This window comes from Pterocles gutturalis, unplaced genomic scaffold (genome assembly GCF_000699245.1).
Source record: "Pterocles gutturalis isolate BGI_N339 unplaced genomic scaffold, ASM69924v1 scaffold3691, whole genome shotgun sequence".
Lineage (NCBI taxonomy): Eukaryota > Metazoa > Chordata > Aves > Pterocliformes > Pteroclidae > Pterocles > Pterocles gutturalis.
Genome location: NW_010100055.1, coordinates 29,799 through 40,353, shown reverse-complemented (window position 1 = coordinate 40,353; position 10,555 = coordinate 29,799). Strand labels below are relative to the sequence as shown.

Genomic DNA, 10,555 nt, shown 5'->3' with positions numbered 1-10,555 from the left:
ACAACCTCCAAGCCAGAAAGGATTTGGCCTTTTATCAGTGAGGACAGCAATTCTGACTTGGAGGAGGCTATTTGTAATCCCTAGGGAGAAGATTCCTGGTTCACATGGCATTGATAGCAGAACGAGGCCCAAGAATAACATCAGGTTTTCAGGAAATGCTGGTTCACAAAGATGACCAAAAAAAAAATTACTGCATCTTTAACCCATCCAGTGTGCACATGATTACTGATTTTTCCAGTATGTGAACTTCAGTCAGTTGAGTAAGGAGAACTCAGCTAGAAGAAAAGAAGGGAAAGATTAGTCTCACAGCAGTTACTGCTGTTCATTCAGAAATAACTGCAGATGAAACCTGCTCTGGCTCAGGGTAACTGCAGTGTTGTTTTGACGATGTAATACAAACCGGTAAGGATCTGAGGATCCTCTTTCCAGTTATTTACAAAATATAAGAATGCTCATTAGAAAACACTGTATGGGAAACAGTTGTAATAAAAAATATATATATTTTTGTACGAACTTCTGTGGTTCTTACAGCCTATGGATATATATAGCAGGGTTCTTACTGGAGTCTTTGTGGGTAGGAGAATCTGGAGAAGGGGGTAAATAGAAGGGAATTCAGAAAGATATACTTTCTGCAGTCTTGCTAAGACTGAGTTACTGAGTTATAGGATATTTTGTCCTGCTGCAGATTTCTTTCTTGTTCTTTGCATCTCACATGGTGCTTTTTCTTGGCATCTCATGGAGGAAAAGTGTTGCTTTAATAATGCAGATTGTGTGTGTACTGTACTTAGCCAGCTCATCCCCAGGGTAGATTATATTGTGTGAATTTGGGATGATAAAATAAAAAATCTCTGTATTTTCCTCATTCCCATTTAGCAAGGTGAATAGAATGGAAAAAGGAAGGAAGGAATTATTTGAAAATGTTCCAAAACTATTTTGTCCTCTGATTTCTAGGAGAACTTGAAAACATTTCTAGCAAGAGCCTCCAGAAATCCAGCTACTGTCTAGCAACACTCAGCCACTTCTCTAGTACCCTTAAAAACTGCAGCATGATTGTATTTGACTCACCCAATTAATCACTGAATAAATTCTTTTTTGTGTGGTTGTGACCCCAAAAGATGATGGTCACAGCTGGTTTGTAAGCTCTGGAAAGAGCTGGTTTGAGAACTACTGTGCATGCTAAAAGAAACCAAAAACATTTGGAGCCTGATGATAAACAAAAGTGAAGCCAACTATTCTTTCACTGCTGGAACTTTGGGAAATGCAAATGCATACATAGTTCACAAATGTAGTTCCAAAGGTCAGAACTGTGTTTGTATGTGTAAATCAAACAACAGAGTGGGGATGTGTCTCTGATTTGGTGAGGTAGGTTTTAATGCGGAATTTTCATTCAGGCTAGTATTTCAGTTTTATCTGAAGAACTATTTTGTCATGAGCACTATCAGAGACAAAGGTGAAGAAGTGAAAAAAGATGTTTTGCTCTTGAACAGATCTTCAGCATGGTGTATATTGAAGAACTCCTCCATTTGTGTATAAAGTTTAATTGTGCTTCCAGTCATCAACAGTCAGGATTCAAGTTTAGTTTTGTTCTGTTTGTGGGCGAGGAGGAGTGTTTACAGAGAGGCATTTGGAGGGGAGTTGACAGGCTTTTAAAAACATAACCATTTTAAGATAATAAATCATTGAACATACAGAAAACTAAGAACTAGTATTAAAAAGGAGGTTTTTCTTTTAAATCGGTTAAAGCCACACCACTGTTGTGTTTCCTGATAGAAGTCTGCTTGACAAATTCCCAGTGGGTATACATCATGATCTAAGTACTCTGAGCCATGATGATTCAGAACACAATTTTCAGTCAGTAAGTAAAAGAAGATATTTTTAATAGGACATTGGTACAGTATTGTCTCAGTCTTTCCATATACTTAGTGAATATTAGTTTTATTTGCTAAAAATGTTTTAGTTGACTTTTAATTTCTCCCTTTGGTACCCCATGTAGAAACTTGCAGCATTGAAACGTTTTGCAAGTTTGCTGAATTCTAAATTTTTATGTTCCTTGTGCAGTTTCTCTGAGCAAGTCAAGACCTCTGTGCTATCTACAGACTTAGTGTAATCATTATGTATTTGTCAGTGTAAAGGCTTTGTTTGTGCAAGAACTCTGAGATCTTTCAGTTATGACATTCATGGTTCACGGGCCGGTGTGTCAGATAATTTCACATAACACAGTGCTTCCAAGCATGCTTGCAGCGTCCTGTTCCATTTAGAACAGGAAACATCTGCATGATTTTCAGAATATAATATAGCAAGTGATTAAAGAGGTCTAATTTTTTTCTTAAATTGTGCAAGCAGCCTTTTTATAACCAGGATCCGTGTTGTGCGTGTCCCATTTGCTTAGTATTAACTTATGAATGAAAAAGTTTCCAACATACGGCAGTTTCGATCACTGTGGGACTCAGGTGTTCTCTCAGCACAGCGTAAACACTTGGAGACATTGGAAGAAGATCTGATGGAGAATGTGGATCTGTAGAATCATTTAAGCTTAAAGAAAAACAAAAACCACAAAAATAATCTTAAAAGCAACCTAAATCTCTCTTATTTAGTTAAGCCAGTACTTGGGCTTGCTGGTGGCCCTGTAAGCATGTGCTAACAACCTGGTATACATTTAAAAATGTAGGAGGTAGGACCAAGGGAAGAGAGGATAAAGCTGTCTCTGTAATATCAGCTGCTAGAGAGAAAAAGGAGACAGTGAAAGATAAGTCGATCAGAATAGCGTAAAGTCTGCATTCAATTTTTACAAATGTTTTGCTACATGGATGAGAAAAGCACTGTAAAAGTTAAGTTCTTTACTTCCCTTTCTTGTCTTCAGCAGTCCTTCGACAAATAAAAACACACAATGTGTTGCTGTCCCAAACTATTTGAGTGGGGGAAAGGAGGCAGGGAAAACTTTGAAACAGTATGTAAATTTTTAAAAAATAACAACAGAAGTGTAATACATCTGTAAGGATACTTACATTTTGGAGACTGGGATAAATACAGAAGGAACATAACCTTTGCCTCCTCCATCTGAGGGCTTTGAGACTGAAAAGCAATATTAGAGAAATTAAATATTGCCTAGTAATGTTGTTATTTATTTGAAATTTATTGTCTGCTTTAAGTGCTGCAGACCATAATATATTAAAAAAAAAAAAACAAACAATGTCCCTGCTTATGCTTAAATAAGCAGCTGTAAAAATGGGGGGAATTCCTGACACTAGTCTTTGAGTTCAGGTCTTAGTCACTGTGTGACTGTGCTCCCTTGCGTGACTGTTGCCATGTAATACAGTAACTGATGGAAGAGATCCTGTTAGGACTCCAAAAGCAAATACACTGTAAATCTACAAGCTTGGTACTTCTGAGCCTCTAGATTTCAGTTCTGCAAATGCTTGTGTGGAGCTCTGTCTCTACAGGTAGAGCTTCAGCAATGTCTTTTGCATGAAATTAAGCATATACATAATATTTTTAGAGGATTGAAGCATTAAGCAAAGTCCACTGAATTAAAATGAAGACAAAAAACATTTGTAGCCTCCAAGTATTTTTGAGTAGTGTAGGACATTGAACTCAAATGGAATTGTAACCTTTTATGCTGAAAGTCCAGAAGAATGTGTGTTATCTCTTAAATATCAAAGCTTTGAGGGCTTTTTTGAGAGAGAGTGGTTGTGTAAAAATGTCCTGACTTGTAACTTGGACAAGAAAGAGCACAGGCCTCAATGTATTTGGAGCCATTCTTGTCTAGCCTTTTTGTATTTTCCAGTGCCGTTGCCAGGGGTTATACTGCTGGAATAAAGAACGTCTTCCAAGCTGTTTGGAAAATAGAGCATTTCCTTGAAATTAAGGAGGCAGCATGCTACACTGTAACACAGTTATGAAGCTGATAAGCAGGATGACTTTTCAGTTTCATCTCCTTTGAACACTCGAGTTCTGAATTTCATAATGCATTGGTCAGGAAAAGAATCTTATTTTTTTTTTTGACTCTTTCTACACCAAGATCTATTTCTTATCTTCTTTTAAATATTCTTGCCATTGTCTTTAATGTAACCTGTAAGACCTGGTATTTATTTACAAAATGAAGCTGTCTAAATGATAGATGGGTTAAAACAGTTCTCTTGAGGATACCGATTAAAGGAGGTATCTTAATCTGTTCCCTTCCTCCTCACCCCCAATTCTCAAATTGCCTCTTGACTTTGCGGCTGCTTTGCAGAAAGGGTAAACACAGAAATGGAGCCCAACCTTCATTTGGCTGACAGCTGTAGTGTTTGCCAAAGGCCTTATCTTTGGGAATGTCTGGATACAGATACTTCAGAGGGTTTTCAGGAACGTTGTCTGCCATAATAACTTTGTAATCGCGTAGTATGTCAGCAAAAGGCAGCGCAGATAAGCGACCTTTGTTATAGGGTTCCACCGAATGAAATGTTACGTCTCCTGTGAAAAGACAAAGGCACCGTAACTGCTGATAACTGGTAGATCAGCATCTGCAGTTGCAGCCTATTTTTGCCTTTCTTTTGCATTTTACACTGGTGTGGGTTTTACTTGTTCGTACCAATGTTAGTATCTTTGAGGTTACGCTTTCTGCACACGTGGAAACAAATTTAAAGCCTGCAGTAAGCAGGTACACCTCCTAGTGAACTTGTATAGTTAATATAAAGAACTGAGAGGTAGACTTTCAGAGTTTTGGTTTGTGTTTCAGTAAATATGACACTTGTATCTTGCTCAAAACCATACTAAGACATGATACATGTGAATTTTACTTTTAAACCAAAGAAACTGTTACTCCTATATTACAGGTATATTGCAGAGTTTGAGGTTTGTTATTTTTTAATAATGATACTTACCATTTTCTAAATGATCCACCCAAGTAAAGGTAATTCCACCCAGATTGCTTTCACTAAACCTTAATAAAAATGTTCCTGGTGTCTTGTCTTTGAGCAGAATTCGTTCCTTCTCTTTGCTTACAAATCCCATGACGTACCTGAAGTGTAACAGGAAATCATGGCTTTGCTTTTGGAAAAAAATACAGACTTTGATCTGTGCAATGTATCTGGACAAACTTTCTATAGGTGTTCAAAGCCTGCTTACAAAAGCTGTAGAAGATCTTGAAACTATGGCAAAAGCTTCATGTGACTTACATGTGGAGTATGGCATTGAGCTCAAAAGTACTATGAAGTATGATGAAATTTGTCACAGTACTGGACTGTACATTGACAGAACAGATAAACAGATCTAAACCTGCATTTCTAAGCGATTCAATGGTGTTCTCTTTTTGGCAAAAATTTACAGAAGTCATAAATAGTAAGAGGGAGACAGAAGTGTTAAACTCCTCACAAATTCTCTTCTGCATAGCTTAAACTGAGATTAGTAAAGAAAAAAGACAAAGCGGATAGAGATAGATATACAACTTTCCTTGTTGCTCACCCATCAATCCAAAGAGGAAGAATGTGTTTTTTAATTAAGTCCAGGATGGCTTCAAGCCAAACCCAAAAGGTAAAAGACTTTCCAGGCAAATGTTCCTAATCATTAAAAAAAAAACACACACACACAAAAAACACACACGCAAGAAGAGAATTGTGAGAGTGTTGTTACCCAACATCCACATGACGTGCCTATCTGTTTCTTAAGAATAATCTAGTTTGTTCAAGTGAGAATGACAAATTTGAACTGCTGTTTTGAGTAATGTCTCTCTTTCAGCCTGACATAAAAACAATTTATTGTATTGGAAGCACCTCATTTTTCAAGGGAAAAAAAAAAATCACATTTGTTGTTTCTTCCTGGTTATGAAATTACATTTTGAGAGACATTATGATGAGAAAATTGAACTTCCTTCAAAAGTTCTATATGTATTTAAAAATGTAGTTAATATGAATAAAATGGGCTTACCCTTCTTTCTCAATAACTTTTCTGTTCCTCATCAAAGTTACTGAATATATTGACCAACTTGAAGTAATTTAGGTCACAACTCAGCATATGAAAAAGTTTACTTTATGCATTTTGAAAAATGTATTGTATGCTTTGATAGCACAGTCTATTGATTGTTTATAGAAATACATAGGGGAAGCTATAGACTTCTGATCTCTGTAGCAATGTAACTAAGTAGATATTTTAGCCCAAGCTTTAAACTTCTGGAAATATTATTTTTCTATTTCAATTTTTACAATGAATGTGTTTGTGCTGGCCTACAAGTCCCACATATAGCAAATAGAAATCTTACCAGTAGTATTGGAGAGACAGGCACATATGTGGTAAGAAAAAGAAGAGTCTAGTTTTGCTTTTGGAACTGTACCTTGCAGAACTTTGCCCAGGATAGCTGGTAATCATTGTAACTGACTTGTTGTCCTGAGAGAGAGAGAGAGAAAAAAAACCCAAACAAATTGGGAGTCTATTTTTCTGAAGTTTTGAAATAAATATAGTTTGATATCTGTACGGGGGGGGGGGAAGTACAGTGCCTGCAGACTTGGAGAGGGATTGAGAGGGGTATGTTAAGGGGCTGTAGATCATTTTTTCTGTCTCCTTTTGAAGCAGCTGATAATGGTAGTTTTGGCAATATTTGCCTAAAGTAGTCTGGGTCTCTGTTTCTGCAGCACTGTGTGCTCGGTTTGAGTTTTTAGCCCGAGTGTTACTTCTCTTGGCCTCCATTCTATCCTGAGCTTCCGTATCTTAAGACAGTTTATTTTTACTTTCTTATGATTGTTGCTGATTTACAGTGGCACCTCTCGACTCCAGTACCTCTGCTAAAGCAAGAAATCTCCAAGATACCATTGGAAAAAGTGACTGTTATCCAGGGAAACCAGCCTTTCCTTCCCAGCTTTGAAAGCAAAAAAGTAAAGATTCCCCCCAGTCTTTGACAAATGCTTTTGTTCTTGACGGGCAGTAGAGGTATTGTTACACCCTCAGCTTAGAGTTTCTTGCAGCTCACAATATATTTTTATAACTGTTTTTTCGCTAGAACCAGATAAGGCTTTCTTTTCTTCTGCCAGCTTTCCCTGAGGCCTCTCCCTTTCGGCGATAGTCAGATCAAAGTGTTCAATAGTTCATCTCCTTGAAGTTACAGCGCCTCTTTGCTCCACTGTCACCGTGAAGGATGAGCCCCAGAACTAAACAGACCCACAAAGACGGCCACTTAAAATGAAACAAAACTCAAACCGAACTCCATTAGCAAGCAAAAAGACTTCCTTTTGATTTCAGATGCAAGAGATAATTACTTGCTCAGGAAACAAATTAACATCACAGTTCAGTGTGACTCTGCCCTCTTTCTTCAGTTTAGCAGACTGGAAGTTCACAAGTTGAATCACTTTGTGGTAAGAATAAGCTGACACATGCTTTTCTTTTAAGAAAAAAAAAAGTCATTGTGGCATTTTTGAAGTCAGCTCTGAAAGTGGAGGTCATGATTAAAGTTGTTACCTGTGACTATCAAATATAAGAGCCCAAAAGCAAATAAAATCTGTATATTTCTACACTCTTACCCATAAGTTTCTCAGCCAGCATGTTGAGCTGCTCAGAATTGAGTCCTCGACCGACATATGACGAAAATTGCCAGCTCAGTACTTCTAAGAGCTGACTTAAAGTGGCAGCAGGGGGGTTGTTGAAGAAAGACAAGTTCTGGAACAGAATTAATGCTTTGTTTAGACAGTTAGCAACCGTGAAATACACTACAGGCTGTAGAAGAAGGTTGCAAGTATTCAAGCAGAATCCAGAAGTGTTAAGAATGAGGTGTGCATGTGGGGGGGATGCATTGAAGTAAATAAGTGCTGGCCCTTGCACCTGCAGACACCCAGCAAGGTGCATTTGGGTCCCTGGGCAGAGTTAGAAAGGGAGGGAAGAGGGGGTGCTCCTACAGAGAGTGAGAGTCTGTATGTATCTTGGATGATAAGATATCTTGCTGTGCTTCTCATAGTATCATGTGTTAAGACAGTCAAAATAAAGTCTATCCAATAGATTCAGATACTCATGTATCTTGGATGATAAGATGTCTTGCTGTGCTTCTCATAGTATCATGTGTTAAGACAGTCAAAATATGCTTAAAGTCTATCCAATAGATGCAGATACTCTCACTATGATGTTTGGTGCGTGGAAATCCCAAACTGTTACATACTCGTGTAGCGATATGTTGTTGAACTGTTTGGCTTGTCTTAATTTCCATTTGGTTTCTGGACTGTACATGTAATGAACATACTGAAGGCTGTGCAGAAGACTCTCTGGAGTGTCAAAGAGTGATAACGAAGTCCAGGCTTCTGGTCAGCAAATGCTGCAAGCACAGTAACAGTGACTGAGTCTAAAATATGTGCTGAGCCAGCAGGAGCCTGAGAAAGAATAATTCTGCTTTTGCTCATGGTTAGAGTCACTAAAATGTGCTACCTGACACTTATGATCTTCTCCATAGAAAGCACTAGCCCCTATAAAATGCATGAGGGAAAGGAACACTTAAGTGCAGACCCACCTATACACCTACATTGACAGTTTTGAGTTGTACTAGTAGAATTATTTTGTGCCATGTATAGTGTTGGTCAGCTGCATCCAAAAAAGACAAATTCAAGCCAGAAAAGCTGTGGAGAAGGGCTATCACATTTCCTTAGTTTAAGAATTACTACTTTAGCCTACAAAATGGAAGGCTGAGCGTGCATATGGCTTTATTTCTGGGCAGGGAACAAAAGATAAAGCGAACAACATTGAAGTATGATGTTGATAACAGTCTACATGAGAAAAATAAGGCTGGTTTACAAGGGAAACACAGCCTTTTTATAATGAATATACTTGGTAACCAAATAATAGAAATGTGAAAACGCGGAAAGTCAGTGCTTGCATACTGAATACCTACCTGAGGATCGTTGGTTGATAGATTGTACCAAATAATAGAAGCCCATGCGTTGGGTAGTTGGCTGACATTGGAAATCATCACCACAGGTAAAGAGCTGGTCTGGTGGGAAGAAAAATGCAGTATGTAAATGCTGCTGAGGAAAGTTAGTGCTGTGTCATGCTTTGTTTTCTTTTCGTCCCCTCTCCCTTCCTCTTTTGTTCTTCCAACCCTGAAAATGTGGTTCTTTAGCCTGTGGAGCAGGATCACCTGTGGGTAACTGATGCATAGGTTGCATTTCAAGATAGAAACGGTGTTTGAGATGGTGTTCAGGACTTGGGTTAGTGGGCCATAGGCAGAAAGCCCAGCTGTAGCTGCATGACAACTGTATGGGCCCGGCAGGCTGTAGCCAGAAGAGTGATTTGTGCAGTCCTTATCTCTAGAAGAGGTTCTAAAGGGCTGGTTTAGGCACGGAGGGGTCTCCTTAGCCTGTGACTTGCAGTTGGTATCATAGAGTTTCTCTAATGCGTTAATTTATAATGCTTAATAGAGGAATGTGCCTGCCAGTGAATATGGATTTTGTGAATGGATTTTGTCACTGACTTCAATGGTTCCTACGGTCTTTGTTTAGTAAGATGTATTACCTTTGCGTAGCCTAACAAAATTATTGTGAGAGCCAGTATTTAAGCTCCTGAAGAGAAGGGCTAAAAATGTTTCTGTAAACATATGTATACTTCTTTCTGTCCCGAAGTTCTCGAAATGTTGTGTCTGCTTATGGTTACTGCAAAAAAAAAACCAACCTAGGATGGAAGGACCTGTGGTCCGGCCCCCCACAGTTGTTCTCATGTAAGCTGCTGGACAATGCTTTGCATTCTTGCCCCACAAAATCTGTCTAGAATACTCACTTCCAAATTTATAGTCAGTCCATACAGGCAGACCTGTGTTTCAAAGCTGATGGAGTGCAGTTCCTCGGTCACCATGTGAGGGCCCTGCTGGAGTAAGCAGGTTGTAAAACGGTGAATGCGCAGTTGGCATTTAGCGCTGTTTTAGCAATCCAACTGCTGAGATTACACAACTTTGAAAGGAAACATGTATCAAATATTTAAGCAGAGCAGGAAAAGAAGTGAAGGAAATAATTTGTTAAAGACTGACATTAAATTAGTCCACAACTGGTGGGTTTTCCTGATGAATCGGAAAAAAAAAAACCAAACCAAACCCCTTGATGTTGTTAAAACAACACTTTTAAACTTTTAACTTTTGCTTTTAATTTGTTTAAAATGTTGCTTTTAAACAGTCACACACAAGAAGTTAACAGATTATTTTTTCTGTCTGAAAAAGATTGTCTCCAACTTTTCCTAAAATTTCTTTAATGATTGACAGCTCCAATTTAAACGGGGGTGTTAAACTTCAAGGATAAACAAACTAGCAACAAACCAGAAAGCCCCAGCTTTAATGACAAGTAGGTCCCCATCTTACAACAGGTTTGTTGTAAGTATATTTAGATGGTACTAATTGAAGGAGTTGAGACCTAAATCTTTAATCCAAAGTAAATCTGATATTAAAAACCACAAGTTTTTCTTGGACAGGGAAAAAAAAAAGAAAATCTGTTTGTCATAGTTGATTAAAGCTTGTAGTACAATCGTTTTGTTTTAATTACAAACCAGGATAGCTCTCTCAACTTCCAGATCTCTGCCCCTTGGGAAACAGATACACTTTTGAAATACACTTCCATCCCCCGAA

General features: G+C 38.2%; 1 protein-coding gene across 1 annotated transcript in view; it reads right to left on the bottom strand.

Moving 5' to 3' along the window:
- Window positions 1-191: 191 nt before the first annotated feature.
- The window catches only part of STAT4 (signal transducer and activator of transcription 4), a 37,615-nt gene continuing 27,251 nt past the window's right edge, over window positions 192-10,555 (bottom strand). The window contains exons 14-23 of the mRNA XM_010078063.1: window positions 9,721-9,804; window positions 8,840-8,938; window positions 7,488-7,623; window positions 6,308-6,360; window positions 5,443-5,537; window positions 4,863-4,999; window positions 4,261-4,452; window positions 3,006-3,072; window positions 2,424-2,532; window positions 192-275 (exon numbers count right to left, since the gene is read on the bottom strand). Of these exons, the coding sequence (XP_010076365.1) occupies window positions 249-275; window positions 2,424-2,532; window positions 3,006-3,072; window positions 4,261-4,452; window positions 4,863-4,999; window positions 5,443-5,537; window positions 6,308-6,360; window positions 7,488-7,623; window positions 8,840-8,938; window positions 9,721-9,804 (999 nt within the window). The 3' untranslated portion in view covers window positions 192-248. The remainder of the gene's footprint in view (window positions 276-2,423; window positions 2,533-3,005; window positions 3,073-4,260; window positions 4,453-4,862; window positions 5,000-5,442; window positions 5,538-6,307; window positions 6,361-7,487; window positions 7,624-8,839; window positions 8,939-9,720; window positions 9,805-10,555) is intronic.